Below are 17724 nucleotides of genomic sequence, written 5' to 3'. Positions count from 1 at the left end.
TAAATTGGCGCAAGTGCGGATTTTTAATTTAGTACTTAGCACTTGTTTCAAAGCAATCGCCAGACATATTTATGTAGTTTCCAATTTCAGAATTAGGCAGAGTGCAGCGATTTTTACTTCAGTCTCTAGTTCAAGCTTAACTGCGCTCGCAAAAGGTTACGCGTTGGGCTTGTCATCTTTTTTTAGAAAAATAAAAGAAAATTTAACCTTTATTAGATCATTAAGATTAACAACAACCAAATTTTACAATACTATATTTGAACAGCGGAAAAATGACCAATAGGATTAACGATGCGAAGATAGATGTGAAAAAATAAGGAAGACCAAGAAAGACGTGGCATCGAAGTGGTCTAGTTTTTTATCAAAAACACGTGAGCGGGCGTCCGTCATTTTTGCTCTTGAAAATTCGCTTATCATACCAAAATGCGTCTGACTTGTTTGTCTGTCAAAAACTAGCTATCGTTAATGGCTGAAAGATAGATTAATTTATGAAAAACATGTTTAGCAATCTAGAAAAAAACAGGCTCTTAGAATAAGAAAGTTCAGTGCCAATGTAAATTGGATATGAAAAATGTTTTCTTACCCGCTATAAAAATTAGAGGTTTTAATTGTACGGCGAAGTTTCTTGTAAATAAATTAAAAAAATATTTAAAATTGAAATAACTTAATGGTGGCCAAAGAGATGATGGTATTTGTAGAGATTGAGTTTTATGTAAAGAAATACGTCCTTTAGCTAGGGAGGGCTGAATCTGAGTGCCGTTCGAGTGATTTCTTCCGGCCTCCTGCCGATTGAAACGCTCTACGTGGCTCCGCCTACTCTTACATCATGACTGGTACCGCAGTGATATATCTTGAGCAGTGAGTGTCATTACTTTACAATAAAAATAATTTTATTAAAAACGAACTACATCGTGAATGTTTTCAAATCAACCAATAATAAATTTCTGGGTTTCAGGAAGCCAACTCACCCGTCAGGATAACTCACCGACGACAACTTGTGACGTCACGGGTGGAGTAATAAAAAAATTACAAAAGTTAAAAAAAATACCGCAAAGAAAATACAGCACTAAAAAAAATTGGCTTTGTTTGATAGTCTTTTAACAAATAATTTATTATTTCAAATCGCTGAACTTCCTTATTACGTGCTTATTTAAATATTTCATGTATTGGACACACAGCACTGTATTCTTTATCGGCCCGAAGATAGTTCGAAAAAAAAACCCACCGTCTTAAGCACGTTATAAGATTTACATTTTTGTGTTTTACAATTTAAAAAAATCAGAATGATGAAGTTTAATGTTTTTAAAATTATTTTATTAAAATACTATCAAACTGAGCCAATTTAAAAAAAAATATGTATCACATTATCAGCGCAATGATTTTTTAAGTTTTGTATTTCTGAAATTATTTCGCGTGTGACGTCTCAAGATCTTATCCGCTTCTTCTTTGTCGGTTCTGCCTATTGGTCCATTGTCGTACCGTAAACCGGAAATCTTTCACAACTCTCTTGTCATCGGTTGATTCATATGAACTAGTGACGTCATTCAAAGTAGTTCGCTTTTATTGAAATATCTTTTTCATACATTTTCAAGAAACTTTGCTTTACAATTTAATGCTCTAATTTTCACCGCGCGTAAGAAAATATTTTTATATTCAATTTTTCGAGTTGAACTTCTTCATTGGCTGAGTACAAATTTTTGTATAGTGTCCACTTTTGATGCAGCACCCTGTACCAATTTTATGCTTTTGTTAATATTATTTTATGATTAAACGTCTTCCTCTAACATAAGCTGGACATGATTTTCCCTACATAAGATATTAGCGCTGTTAGTATTTATTTTGTCACCATAATTATTTATTTAAGCCAAAGTTAACTGCTTTATTTGCTTGCTATTTCATTACTGTGTTTATAACTCTTAGCTTAGTCCATTTGAACACTGGGTGTTTATTTAGAAAATAATAATTTGATGTGAATGTTTATTCTGGGTACCTATTATCGATTTAGGTCCCGTGATAGAGTTGCGGACTTTAGATCAGATCTCATTTGTTAGATTTGGTCTCGCCATGTCATTCCATATCTTTCTCGTTTTCTACATCCGTATAGTAAAACCCTTTCGCTTAAAGATCAGATATTTAAAATATCGCTTTGCATCATTCCAACAGAAGTTAAATGACTGATGATTAAACTGTTCATTCTTCACGAACCGTTGGATAAATTTCTTATCTTGATTGAAATCTCAAATTGTTTTTTAAAATCCCATGATAAATAAATACAGGAACTTAGGAAAAAACTCGCAAAAATACCATTATTGTGATGCTACGAACGCCTGTTACATACATTTTATTAAACAATTATTAAATCAAATAACATACGATATCAAACACCGATTTGAGTCTTCTGAACACTTGATTTTATGTTTACAAATATAAAAACAAAAATTTCGTGACATTGTCTCGCCTTGTTAGGGCATTTTAAAACGAATGTGATGATAAGATGGATTGAATGTCTTTATTTAGTTATACAGAGTGTTCTTTAAACCCTGTCATATCCGAAACCACAATGATCAATATGGGCAAGAAGATATATTAGCATATTTAAAACCAAGATTTTTTTTTAAAAATGAAATATTTAAAAAAACAAACGGTTGCTTACTTCTGCAGGGCAGAAGTGAGGGGAGCGCGGCGCAGTATCAGACTCCCCCCTCCCCTCTCCTCGTTTCTCCCTTGCAGAAGTAAGCAACCATTAGCTTTTTTTGATATTTTTTTTTTTTAAATTTTATTCATTCTAAGAAAATAATTTTATGTGCCGATATGTCTTCTTGCTTATACTGATCATCGTTGTTTCGGATGTGACAGGGTTTAATGAACACCCTGTATAATTCAAGCTATTGATATATTTTCCACAATATTATTTAAAGATATAAAACTATAAAGCTTCATTTATTATCTTACAATACATACGTGTATGTCAACAAATACTTACTTTGTTATAAATTTTTCCGAAATTCAAAAATAAATACCTAAATTCCCCATTACATATTAAACACTTAGCCTTGTCCTTAACTATAGGTTTTCTCCGCAATTACGATTAATGTATATGCTATAGTTCATAGGAAGAAGAACCTTCGTGGTCAACGGCATAGGATGTGGAAAGAAACGGGAAACTACCACCCTAAAGGCCCAAATGGTATCCCAAGAACCAGCAAAACATGATCCACCAAGGAGTTTGTCTACCTCGGGAGCAAAATAACGTGGGACGGTCGGTCTAAGAGCGAGGTCGACAGCCGTATACATCAAGCTAGACTTGCATTTAATAAAAGATCAAAAATAATTTAATCAAATAATATATACCTAAAACTAAGAATACTCCTAATCAAGACCTATGTATGGAGTATCTTGATGTATGGCTGCGAGACATGGTGCCTATCCGAAAGAGATAAACGGAGACTAGAGGCTTTTGAGATGTGGTCCTATAGAAGACTACTAGAAATTTCTTGGAGAGACTACATTACAAATGAGGAGGTTCTCCAAAGAATCAAAGGTGGAAGGCACCTGCTCAGGATCTTGTCCGAAAGGCGAGCGAGATGGATCGGCCATGTAATACGTCAAGAAGGCCTCCTGCATGTCATAATGGAGGGGATGACCGAGGGGACAAATTCTAGGGGACGTCCACGCCGAGAGTACCTGGAGGACCTATTAGAGGACGTGCGCTGCTCATCATATGCCGACTTTAAAAGAACCGCACAAGACAGGGAGGAATGGAGGAGAAGAATGAATGCAATTGCTGCCAGCCAATCCCAGGATTGAGACCAGAGAAGAAGATAGTTCATAAAATTATTTTTATTTTTTACTTAAGTACCTTGAATTATATAACTATATAAGGTCATTCAATCCATCTAGTCTTCACATTCGCTTGAAAATGCCCTAACAAGGCGAAACAATTGTCACGAAATTTTTGTTTTTATATTTTTTATATTTTTTATATTTATATAAAATAAAGTGTTCAGTAGGCTCAAATCAGTGTTTGATTTCTTATATTATAAGTTTAAATATGAAGTTCTACAAAATAAACACCAAATCAATCAATAAAAAAATATTTCACTATCCCAGATCAAATAAGTTAAAAAAATACTCTAAACGCATTAAAACCACTTCAAAGTAATTATTTGATCACTGTAATTCAATCAAATTTTGGGAATATTTCAAACTTCTGTTCTGAAGCCGACTGTTTCTATACAAATAAAATTTAAGATTATTTACTTTAATTTAAATATATATATAAAACAATACTTATATTAAATTATTTTTCGTAGGATGTAGGACTTTGTTGTAGTTACATAAAAAAATAAACTGTTACTTAGTAAAAAACAGCTAACAGGTACAGTTTTTTTTCGGCAACAATTGTAATTCTGATTAACAAATTATTAATAAACCAACAATATGTTCATGTACCACTGATTTCCTCAAAGTGAACGATTTAGGTGGGTAAGAAGAAATTGCCTTAAGGCAATATGCCCGCCCTTATACACATGTATGCAAACTGTGTATTCATATAAAGTGTTTAAATAAATAAATAAAGTGGCCACCAAAACCAGCTAGTGACAGGTCATAAGCGTTGTAAATGCCTAGACTTCCATATTTACTTACCTAAAATGTTTTCCATTTCTGTAAAAGTAAAGTTATTCTATGTTTATTTTATTACAACGAATAACCACAAAAATAGTGCTTCAAATATAAATTTTATTTCTTAAAATATTTTATTTTATCGGTCAGGGGATGAGCCTGAATACAATATTTTAAATTGCTCTAATCGCAGTACCATAGCACAGAATATCTTTACGCTGTATTCCACTACCCCCATAAAAGAAAGACGATATTTTATATATTTCTGGCCTTGAAATAAACCCGTAGTTAAATGGCTCCAACGCGTTGACGACCGTAGAAATCCTTCATAAAACGGCATCAGAATAGCGCCGTAATATTTTCATGTATTTCTGGTACTTCTCCATTCTGACGACGCGTTATTACTCATATTTTACAATCTTACAATATCGAGCCATAATCGTCAGAACAACGTAAGCGACAAATAGTGAATTGTGCGAGATAAGGTTTTTTATAATTTTTGTTCCGTATATTTTTTTTTTAATAATTCGGTAAATGGGATTTGTAATGATTGGTTACTGCCAATACTAAAATGACAGTCAAATTGTTTAATTACCTTCCGCTTTTAAAATAATGGCGGTAACTTTGTTTTGTTGATAACTCTGACAGTGGTGCGAGTTAGCGTAGCAGCCTACATTATTGTCAGTTGCGTTGTTTTACTTAGCTTAAAAATAATACGTCAACTTTTTTTAATAGTGGAATGATGCGGAGTTATACATAGAAAACTATAATTGGCCTATAATTTTGGTTTATTTGTAAATATTGTATTTTTTGTGATAATGACTGTTTTTTTCTTTTAATAAATAAAATAAATATCATTTAATATGGCAGGTGAATTTTATAAAGCTTAGATGTTTAAAACACTTGTGCAAGAGGCAATAAGGAACACTTTTTCTTTAAAAAACGCAATTCACCAAAAATGTCGCTTACGTTGTTCTGCCGATTATGGCTCGATATTCTCATTACTAAATTTGTAAACTAACGCTTTAAGAATCTTTCTCAATTTTCTTGTTTATTTTAGTGTTAATCAATTCGATTCGAAGTTTTAATTAATAGGAAAAATAATTTTATAAAAAAGATTTTTTTAAATAAATAGTGACCGACTGAAACAAGATTTTCAGCTGAAACTAAATTTCAGCTTCTGTTCTAGTTTCGGCCAATCGAAATCGAAACTTAAAAAATTAAGTCACTTCGAAAGACTTAAAATTAGGCGTTTTTATAGTCAAACCTTACTAGTTCATTCAAATAAGTTATAAATAAAATACCTAATGAAATAAAAGGCGACATTAAATAATTAAGTGAATTTGTTTATTTTTAACGCTTTTCAGTTCGTCCTAATGTTTTACATATAGATAATTTAAATGTTACTATTTCTTTATGTACTGTGGGAACTTTAACTTATTAACTAAAAAATAATTATAAAAATATAAATATGAGAGATTTTAGAACCAATAACTGTAGTCAACAAATCACAAAAAGCGCATAGTTTTTTTTTTTTTAAGTTATTCCGTAGACAGTAACTAAATGTTTGCCTATTTTCCTCTCTGGTACAGCCAAACGTTATCCGACACATCCCGACCGCAGGTCTCGGCTGAGCCGAAGTTTCGTCAAATATCTGGACGAAACCGAAACTTCGGTCTATCACTAAAAATAACTCTTTATTTTGAAAAATACCTTTTAATGCTAATATGCAACACTGCGGGATTTTGGCCATTTGTACACAAGTTACTGATTGATTTAGCAGATTTACTGCTATTACCATCACGCCATTTTCCCGCATAGAGAATGGACCGCCACACACGTCTATTCTGGCATACTTTTCTAACTTCTTCCACAATACTTGTCATACATGCCCTTCGGTACTGGCTGCTTTTGACATGACCAGACTTTAAATTTTGGTTTATCTGATCATGCCACGTCTTTTTTGGTCGTCTTCGTCTCACGTTACCGTTCATTTTCGCCATATATACTTGTTTTACCATTTTTTCGTCATTCATTTGTTCTACATGACCAAACCATCTTAGAAACCCTTTTTGTATCTTATTCGCGATCATGAACGGCTATCTTCATCGGTACATCCTGAGACGGTATAAACTAATATCGATATTTATGTACAAAAGTGTGTATATTTGTATGAAAATTCAAAGTATCTTCGTCGGTAACCGATAATTTAACATGTTTGGAAAAAAATTGTAAACACATTGTTTTTTTCATAGAGAAAACTTAATTTAACTTTGTAGATAAAATTGAAGATAAATTTTAACTTCCCATCAGAATACATGTCCTGCCTCAGATTTACACTCACGCCTGCTTTTATCATTCTTAACCCTGTCATACATTAACTTTCCCACACATTCGTCTTAGAGATCGCATTTCAACCGCGTTCACTAGGCTCTCATCCTTCCTCTGCCAGTTCCATGTTTCACTTCGATACATAAGTGTTGGGACTAAAACTACGCTGTCACCAGACTTATGAAATCTAAGTAAATTTTTTTGCTAATAATCCAAAATATTTCAAAAAACATTTGGCTTGATGTTTTGTTATGGCAGCTAGTTTTGTAATTTACAACAAACTCTTGGCATCAACTGACCATACCGAACTAGTATCGTAAACTCAGAGAAATAATGCGCCAAGCTATAGAGGAGCCCAAATGTATGAAAACCATTCCATGACTATTGGTTATTAAGTTAGCTACAGTTTGCAGCAAAACAATGGGCCGTAAGGTTGAGAATTGCCAAATGGATATTAATTTGCATTGTAAATACTTTTAAATATGTATCTCTGTATTTATTATAGCAGGGTTATTCCAATTAATTTTTCTAAAATTCGCCTATATTTATTTTGTAAAACTGAAAATACATGTGTTTGTTTATTTTTTAAATGATTTATTCATTTTATTCACAATACACTTATGTAACATTTATTGAGGCATAAATTCCAACTCGATGGAACCAAAGTTCTGGGTTGAGTTTGTTTGTTTGTCAGTCACATCTCCGAAACGGCGAGTCGTAGCGGCCTGAAATTTGCACACGTCATTTCAAATGCGATTTCAATGTTAACATTGCTTTTTTCGAGCAAAATTTTAATCGACCTCTACTTGATAAAAACTCAAACTTCATATGGATGCCTAGTGCGGTCCCGACATATTGCTTGTAATCAACTGGCATTGTCAACAGTAAACATACTTCAATTCACAAATTTATCTCCTAAATTGAGAAAAAATAGTATTTGAAGCAAATATGTTGATGTAAAGAAAGTTTTTAAGCAAAATAATACACGTGTCGGGACAATAAATGTCAAAAATCAATGTAAATCATAGGAAAATATTTGAAATCAAATACCTGTAAAAACTTGACTTTGTCTCATTTGACAACTTTGACGCTCCTACTGCTGCAACTAAACATTCTGCAATTCACTATAGTCGATTTTTATTTATTATAACGTAAATATCCAAGTTATTTACAAACAAAGCCAAACACAGCGATAAAAGCATCCGATAGAACCGTTATGTGGATGTTGTTAAACAAAACAAAAAGCCCGCCAATTTGTTGCTAACCAATATCGCTTGCGTTCTATGGAACATGGTGATGGGGCTTCTCTATAGGTTGACGCATTATTATTAGGTCTATAGTTTTTGACATTTGACTTATCACGAGATTTGAAAATTGGCCTGAAATATGAAGTTTTCTCAACACAGGACTTGTGTGTGGACACATTAAATATATTAATTTAAACACTAAATCTTGTGTCAAACAAAACGAAATGGCTGAAACGAAATTTGTTGCTCAGCAACAAACCAACATCGCTTGCGTTCTATGAAACATAGTGATAGGGTTTTTCTCTAGGTTACAGTATTATTACTCTGAGATTTGTTATAGATACGTATTGTTTTTCTTCTGTTGATTGAGTGCATGTTGTATAGGGCAAATTACTCTAATGTTTCCTAAATGTATTTGGGTTTCGTGTCGTTGATTGATTTGTTTGTATTACTACGTTCTTCTTCCTTTCCGATGCGGGATCTGGAGCGTGCGGCCGCGGTCTCAATTTGGAACTAACACTGTATTCCCCCACTGTCACACTGGGAAATTAGAAAAAGGTGATTGTGCTGACCATGTGTATTTGATTGATCACAAACTGACAATACTGCAGTGAGGGGTACAATGAAAGTTTTAAAAGTTTATTTGTTTTGTTATTTTCGCGGTTTGATTGTAAAGAAATTTTAAATTTTTGCTTAATTAGTTTTAAAAAAAATTGATGTTGATATGCGAAACTAAAGAAAGACTCAAGTCTTTATGAACAGTTTCGGGAAAGGGGTGGATGCTTTCATTTTATCTCTGAGATCGTAAAGGTCTTTGTTGCTATTATACAACTGTTCTGTAAAGATCCTTCTACGCATGCAGGCTTTACTGAAGTATTGCCTGCGCAAACTGGTCTGTTTGCCGAAGCCCATGCATGTAGAGATAAAGAGAATACCGTGCAGTCCTGGAAGTGGGGCCTGATCAATATCTGTGATGTCGAAGATTTGACAACATGACAAATAACGTAGAGTATTTATCGTGCGTGTGGAAGGGGTTCGAGCCGTGTCTTCAGTCTGTCTGCTGTTTGGTTGTGACACGTTTTCTTCTAGTCAGTAGCTTTTATCACGTCTGATATACGGTGCTATTCGCAAACAATTTATCGCTATTGATATATGCGCAAACAATACCGTGAAGGCAAGTCGCTGTCTTACTTCTGAGGTAGCTTTCTATGGACTTATTCCTGTATGCTGCATTTCTGCACAGCGCCTTAAAGGGTTAAATACTGGATCAAACCCCCCGTGGTTATTAAATGATAAATCCATCATCGATTATGAAGTTTTTAGAATGTTTTGCAATAACTGCATGTGAATATTTACAAAGAAACTATCACGCCGTTTCCCCATGAGGTAAGCAGAGAGGATAAAACGCCACATCACTTTGTTCTAGCATAAAGATCTTGCTTGTACCCGCACAACGACTTTTTTTTTTAGCTTTATTTTTTATTTATAAATCAAAAAACACAAAGTATTTTAAAAGCATAATACGTTAAATTACATTTTCAGGAGTTACAACAACTCAACTTGGGACATTAATAATATTAACATTTCGAAAATAACACATATTGAGAACAACAAAGAAAAAAAGCAAGTTTAGCACCTTTATAATTAAATATAGCGCAACAAAATGTACGCCAAAAACCTTTTCTTACACAAGCAGAATAAATAGATAAAAAAAACGTTTTTAAAAAACCAAAAAGTTATGAATTTACTAAGGGAGATAAGGTCATTAACATCACATGCTATGCAGATGATGCTGCCATAGTGATGATAAAAACATATCCATCTCAGTTAGTAAACATCTGGATGCCTAAGAAATGTCGTATGGTACAATGAACACATGATTATTGGAAACATGATTCGGATATACTAAACGTGTGTCAGACCAAATCATGGTGTATACAACCGAGGCGAGGATAGGTAGAGAGAAAACAAAAAATAATAATTTCTACGTTTTACGTGTCCCTCTTCAAGTATTTGTTGAATTTTGTCAGATTGTGTCTTTATCGACCTTCTTCGCTTTCTGTACCCCTCAATATTCAAATCGTTATTCTTTTTAGCCGTTCTTTTGCTTTCCATTCGCTCACATGGCCAAACCAACGCACCACTCATTGTTTTGCATTACCTTAGATTGAACGCGGATTTCGACATCTGTGTACCTTTCGTCTATAGTTTTACCACGCGTCATCACAAAGATCGCATTCTAAAATGATTCAGCCTACTTTCATCCTCTCCGTTTTTTTTACTTTTAAATTTAGAACCATACTGTCCACTTAGTAATAATTTGTCATTTCATATACGTTCCTACTATTGACTACTATGCTACTCATTACTTGTTCACGTAGAGATATCCGAGAGCTGCTTCCAGGTCCAATTTTCTCTACTTGTTCACATAAAGATTCTCAAGAATTTCCCCATCTGCCCGCTTCACATAGTCCCATATTAATTTATTGGCCCTCAACTGGAAATAGATTTTGATGGTTCCCCGGACCTTTAACTTGTGGTCGTTAATCCCTCCCTATTTGCCGATCGCCTGTGACGTCACATCACTGAACCAAAGTTATAATTGAACCTACGTACGTTAAAACCGGTCATATATTCTGATTTTGGAATAGAATTAGTCAGTTCAGGGATTCCCAAATTGTTTTTTTATAAAAAAAATATCTAGAAAATTATCTATTATTATAAATTTCAGTTTTCCCTGAAGATGGCTCCTGCAATGGTAGCCGAAACGTCGGATCAAATCCAACATACACGGTATCACCCAAAAAAGATACATAATATTGATCTAGAAACATGTTTTGCCATGTTCGTTTTGCCTTGCACTCTGTAGCTTCAAGAAGTGTTGGGATTTTTATAATACAGCGCCATTAAGGTTATTTTCACGAAAATAATAACAACTACATCGTCACATGCTCGGGATTTCGGCCCTTCAGGTCTCTCGTAATCAGCCCTCCGGGCTTCTTTTTATCGGCCTCATTGGCTTCAGTTAATCGGCCCTTTGAGCCTTGGTTGGTTAGAACCTAAAGAATCTCATAATATCGGCCCCTTGAACCTCAGAATTTACATTTTGCAGTTAAGAGCAGTCTAAATGTAAGTATAGAAGAATCTCTTACTCGAGATAATGCTACGGAAATTACATTAAATTTACAAATATATTAAATATCTACGCCAAAAGTTTGGTTTGTAAGCGACTAAAATTGAAGAGTAAAAAACCTGTAAGTTAAAATATACAGTCAGCTATCGCCGACTGTTACATGATAACGAATTAGGCCCTTAGGGCTGCAATAAGTCGGCCCTGTGGGTCTTAATGAATCTGTCCTATTGGCTTTATCCAGCCCTACTAATTAATCTGTTCTCATAGCCTCATAAAATTGACCTTACGAGCCTCAATTGATCGGCTATTAGTAGGGCCTTTGTTAGTTAGGATCTCGAATGGGTTATATTAGTTATCCATTATACAAATATAAACTAATATTCACGAATTTATCCTCTACATGAGTTATCCATTATAATGATTGTAGGAAAAGATATATGTTATTTTATTTAGCATACAATTGAATTGTTTTCGCAATGTTAAAAATGATTGAATTTGGTGGCATTTGTAATTAAGGTCTCAAAGTTATTAAAATTGGTGTCATAAAAAAGTATTCCTAAATCAATCTAAAAACGTAATAATAAATTAAAAGGGAAATTTAAAATATTCTAATAATTCATTTAAAAAAGGAATTGAGATGACACATATGGTAATACGTAAAGAGGATCAACACATCATTCGAAATATTCAATTCATATCTAAAAGTGTTTGATTTGAATGTTTATTTGACTATCCGTTCTTACGCGAATATAATTTATTTAAGTTTGTTTGATAGGATAATAAGCTGCTGCTGTGGTTGGTGTGTGGTTCAGTGATTGTGTTGTAGGTATTTTTGCATGAACCCTTATTAACAAATCTTCTGGTTCTTCCCAAAATTAAAAATGTTTTGTTCTCTGCAATTTTTTTTCGTTTTAACTTTTAAACGTACATTTACAGTTTATAAATGCTAGTAATAAGTGTATGGTTTAATGATAATTACATATAAGTTAATATTAAGACATTCATGTATTATAATCTTTGTACTATTTTAAGACCAAATATATTTTTTTCAAATATTGGGATAGCAATTCGCCCCGTATAAGCATATATAGTTTGTTATGTAAGAAATCAAACAAAAGGTGGACTTTTTAGTTTGTTATGTAAGAAATCAAACAAAAGGTGGACTTTTTGCTTTATTTTGGTGTAATCAAATGTGACAATACAAGATGGGCCTCTGATTGAAATAATAATTAAATCGATAATTGTAAATTTAGTTTTCAAAAAATTCATTACAATTTAGAAAAATTGTCCAAGCCCTTATTGTTATCTTTTATTATCTAAAAATATCATATTGCAATCATTATAAAAACATCACTCACTCTTTGAAATGGGATATTTTTGTTTTGATGGAAAACATTAAAATATCTTCTGAAAGAGTAATTCTTTCTTCGGTATTTTTTCTGAGCATATTTGAGATCATTCTGGAATATTCAAAAGGGTAAATAATTTATTTATTTTTTCCACATAAAATAATAATTTGAATTTTTAAATAAACAGTAAAAATAAATATTGAAACACTTTATTTTCTATCCACTTATTATTTATTTTACTACCCGACCGGTTCCTAAGCTACTACGCTCTCCTTTATCAAGGTTTAATTTTCAGATGAGTACAGTTGTATTTTTTAATATTAACTGTGTCCTCCATTAAAATGAAAACATTTTGTTTTTATCCACTTTTTTTTCTGTCGACTTTAAAGCTATACGGTTACAAAGCTACACAAGCTTTTTTATCAAGGTATAATTAAGTAATGAAATACATCCAATTTGATTTTTTAATTAATTGTATAACCATTATTAATACCAGTTTTCTTTTATTAATTTAAATTCATTTTCGAAGTTTAGTTTATAAAGACGAATATTTATTTAACTATGCAGAATTGACTGGAATGCGGAATGTTTTTGGGAAGAAGGGTTAGATGAGTTAGCAAATAGTAATGAGAAATATAAGAAAATATTAAATTCTATTTGATTTCTGATGTTCGCCAATTTAAAATTTGTAAAATTTAATCAATTGTATTTTTGGACTTCTGAGGTGAATTTAATTTTGTCATCATTAGTATTTATAAAGTTTAGAAATTGACGTTCTGTTCCAGTCCAAATACAAAACACATCATCGACGTACCGTTTCCATAAGAAGACATTTTCAATCAAAATATTATGATAGTTTTATATTTTATTTTCAATGTTATCAAAAATATATCTGCAACTAAAGGGCTTGTTGGACTTCCCATTGCGTTTCCTGAAGTTCACTAAAAATATTTATTGTTAAATTGGAAATAATTTCGATTTAAGCCAATGTTAAACACGTGACATAAATCATTTGACATGTTTTCTGGTAAATCTGTCGATTTTACGATATCTTTAATAATTGCTTTCGATTACTGGACATTAACATTAACAAATTAAGCTAAAACATGAATTGGAAAAAATGCCCACAAAGACGTCAGCGTCTGAGCGTGGGCCATTCCTTTTTTAATTATTAATAAGTTTATAGCACATATCTATGTATGATATAACCATGAAAATAAAGAAAAGAAGATTTAACTATGAATACAGAGTAGTATGAGAGTAGAGTAAATGATAACACTTTAGAATATATAATCCAACCTTGCTGCCAGAAATTTATTACATAAGGCAAACTTATATGAGTTTAAAGAATTCTACAAAATATCAGCAGCCATGCAATAAGGTAATCTTATCTTTTCGCAACTTTATTTCCTTTTTGAGCATACCACCGCCTCGGCTTCTTCAGCTAGGATGGTCTCCTCCTCACGGGCCGCTTTTTGTCCGCAATTTGCCTGGTACACAGATATAGGATCTCATATTTCTTTGGGGGTCTAATGATGTGTCCGAAATACTGCAAAGTTCGGATTTTAACAGTTTTTAGCATTTATTTATTTTCTTACTCATCACGTCTTTATTTTTGAAATAAATAAAGACCTACTCATTAGCAGACTGGCCATAATTAAACGGTCTATATAAAAATGTATTCAAAAATGCCCGTTTTTAAAAAAAGCTTATTCCCATTGTTTCAGAGTCCACTCTTTGATGAGATAGAGCTGATAGATCCAAGTTTCGCCGAATGCAGTATCAAAAACGTCAACCACAGCTTCCAGGTAAGAATTTCATTTTATTTGATTAAATACTGTGTATTTTACTCTTTTCCGGTCAGTGGCAACCTATGGTATAGTGGGCTGGGGAGGTTGCACAGCGTCTGTATAAAAATGCAAAATAAAAATTAATACAAAGAGTGATGCTTCGCTGTCTCTCCAATTTCCCATCTGAGACATTGTTCTAATTCATGAAGGTACTAGATATTAGACCATTTTTTTAAAAAGGGTGTTTGAAATATTTCTGGTCGTGCAGTTACAAGAGTAGATCCCAGCAGAATGCTTGTACGAGGTTTTCCTGAAATTGGAAGTATTTTATACCAAAAACACGACACAACTACCACTCAGAGGAATTTCTATTTCATGGCCCCAAGAGTCTTCAATATCTTGGATGAACATATTAAGTTCTTTAGCGGCCTCCGTGGTGTAGTGGTCAAGACGCTTGACTCACACACGAAAGGTTCCGGGTTCGATTCCCGGTGAGAACACAAAAATTAAAGTGTGTATTTTCTCAAGCCTGGGTGTTCTGTGATGTAATTCACCACTGTAATTGGGCCTCCTGGCCTGTTGTGGTGCAAAAATAAATAAAATAAAAAAAATAAAATAAAAAACGAAAGCCACTTTTAGAAAGAGTGTACAATTTTGAATTTTGTCTAAGGGAAGAGACCATTTCAGGAAACTGCTACGAGATATTGCATAGATTTATGTGCTATTACACGTGTTGTCCAGATGTTTATGGAAATACATGTTTATGTAATAATTTTGAATGTTTGTTTTTGCTATTATTAAATAATGTACATGCTTCTTGCTTTTGGCCTCATGGAGTTTGATTTAAGTTTTTTTTTTAATATAGGGTCAAAGCACCAATGAATGACCGTTTAAGGTTCAGTTTGTAGTGAAATCCATATTAAAGGTATAAATTTCATCATTTAAGCGTACAAAATAATAGAAAACAATAAAAAACACATGAATTTTTCTATGTACTTTTACTTTTTTATAGAAATACGAGTATTACAATTATAATTAATATTACTTTAAAAAATAGCAGAATCACCAGTGAATGACCACTACTACCCCAGTAAAAATAATACTCAGATTTAGTTACATCATAACATTATAAAACCCCCGAACACATTAGAATATGGATATATTTAAAGAATTGCATAAGAAATAGCATAAAAAAAACACTTATCACACCTTCCTTTATAAATAGACTATCAATCTCAGAACAATAACGGGAAGACATACTATTACCTTTTGACAACTCGCAGTTCAAAACTGATAGATTTGTTTTTTACCAAAAGATGTGTCAGCCTACTGCTTTTGTCATAGTTTCTAGTATTAAAAGTTTTTTGACTGGACACATGTAGCAGTTCTTATTATATTGTGTTTTATTAACCAATGGTCATTTACTAAGGGGTAGGTCATTTACTGGGGAGTGGTCATTTACTGGTGCTTTGGCCCTATAAACCAATGGTCATTTACTGGGGGGTGGTCATTTACTGGTGCTTTGACCCTATCATGTATTTGTATGAGTAAATATATATTTATATATTTGGATAATTTCCATAGCGCCGTTTTTGTGAAAATCACCTCAAGGGCGCTGTACTTGTCTTGCAGCTACAGAGCGCATGGACGGTTGGGATTATTGTTCCTCGTCTCCATTTATGATATACAGGAGCTAGATTACAGCACGTCTTGCAGCTACAGAGCGCATAGACAATAAGAAATCTAGCCCCTATTTACAATTTTTATTTTTTTATTTGACAATAAAGTTTAGAGATTTAGTGATATTTAAAAAAAAAAATAAAAAACAAATTTATAAAAATAGAAGTTAGATTACAACAAGTCTTGCAGCTACTGAGCGCATGGGCGGTTGCAATTCTAGACCTCATTTACTAAATTAGGATATTTGATAGTTGATAACATTTACCTATTGAAGTTAGATTACTAATCGTCTTACAGATATAAAGTGCATGGACAAGTGAAATTCTTGCACCTTGGAATTATCAATAAATTTACAAAAACAAACATTGAGCTTAATAGTAAATTTGTTACATATAAAAAAATCGAAAATTAAGGACTAACCGTCTGTGTAAGTCCACAATAAGCATCGCCATCGGTGAGTAGGGTATTTTATGTAGGGGCGTGTTGCACCACCTTAATATCTCTTGAACCCGTCAGTGTTTGAACAAGTTCGAACATACTTGTGTGGAACAAATGGCAATATAACCCCTATGGTCGGTGAAAAAGCCCCTTTTGACGGTACTATTCTTGTCCGAATTTGACGTTACAAAATAACTTACCAATTTAATGATCATTTATCAACGTGTTACGAATAAGGTTATGTGTAATTTACTAAATAATTGTAGATTAATCTACCCACTAATGTTAGAGACGCTCCTTCTTTATGTACATTAAATCAAGATTGAAATGTCACTATCTAAATGCTTGAGCTGTTCCTTTCTCTTTCTTATTTTCATCCTATCACCTCTCTTCTCCTCTCTTTATAGTAAAGTGTTTTTTTTTGTTAATGTTTGTTTTTATTTTTTGCATAAAATAACCAGCGTAAATTTTTTAGCTCATTTTTGTTTAAAATTGTATAATATTATAGATTCTGTTAAATATGTACGTAAAATTTGTAATTTTCTCAAACTGAACGGTTTGGATAGGAAGGAAGAAATTTCCTTAAGGAATGGGCAAACAAAGTATACCGTGAGCTAAACTATTAGCATAATATAACGTAACGTAACGTAACGTAACGTAACGTAACGTAACGTAACGTATGTATGAATGTAACGTATTCAATTATTTACAAAAATTGTACGTTAAGAAACAGAAGTAAAGTTAACTGAAAACAGGCTATTATTTACATATGTAATACGTGAGCATAAAAAAATATTACAATATTTTTAATTTGTCCAAATGTTTGTTGACAAAAGACTGCATTTCCCCCCCCAGGGAGTCTTTAAATTAACAAACTACAACAGGGATGGAGAACACAGGTTTCAGCTCTTTAACTTCACTAAAATCAGCAGATGAAAAAATTGAAGAAATTTGGATGTTTAAGCATAGGAAAAATGGTGAATATTACTCAGTGTGTAAAGGGGCTACTTAAATGCAATAAAACCAACTAGTTCAAAGAGAAATTTAAAATTGGAAAATTGTTTTCCGCGCCCGAAACTGAACCGATTTTGTTTTTTTTTAGAAAATGTTTCAGAATAAAATTATCTTTGTCC

The 17724-nt window shown here is 32.8% G+C and overlaps 1 protein-coding gene across 1 annotated transcript in view; it reads left to right on the top strand.

Annotated features, from left to right (window-relative positions):
* The first annotated feature begins 13268 nt into the window (after positions 1-13268).
* The window catches only part of LOC148277466 (diacylglycerol kinase eta), a 97880-nt gene continuing 93424 nt past the window's right edge, over positions 13269-17724 (top strand). Inside the window, exons 1-2 of the mRNA XM_088232859.1 lie at positions 13269-13286; positions 14411-14491. Of these exons, the coding sequence (XP_088088985.1) occupies positions 13269-13286; positions 14411-14491 (99 nt within the window). The remainder of the gene's footprint in view (positions 13287-14410; positions 14492-17724) is intronic.

Source organism: Micrasema longulum, unplaced genomic scaffold (genome assembly GCF_059751315.1).
Source record: "Micrasema longulum isolate JH-2025_06_02 unplaced genomic scaffold, ASM5975131v1 h1tg001030l, whole genome shotgun sequence".
Classification (NCBI taxonomy): Eukaryota; Metazoa; Arthropoda; class Insecta; order Trichoptera; family Brachycentridae; genus Micrasema; species Micrasema longulum.
Note: the sequence above shows the minus strand (reverse complement) of the source record. Positions and strands in the feature narration are given on the sequence as shown.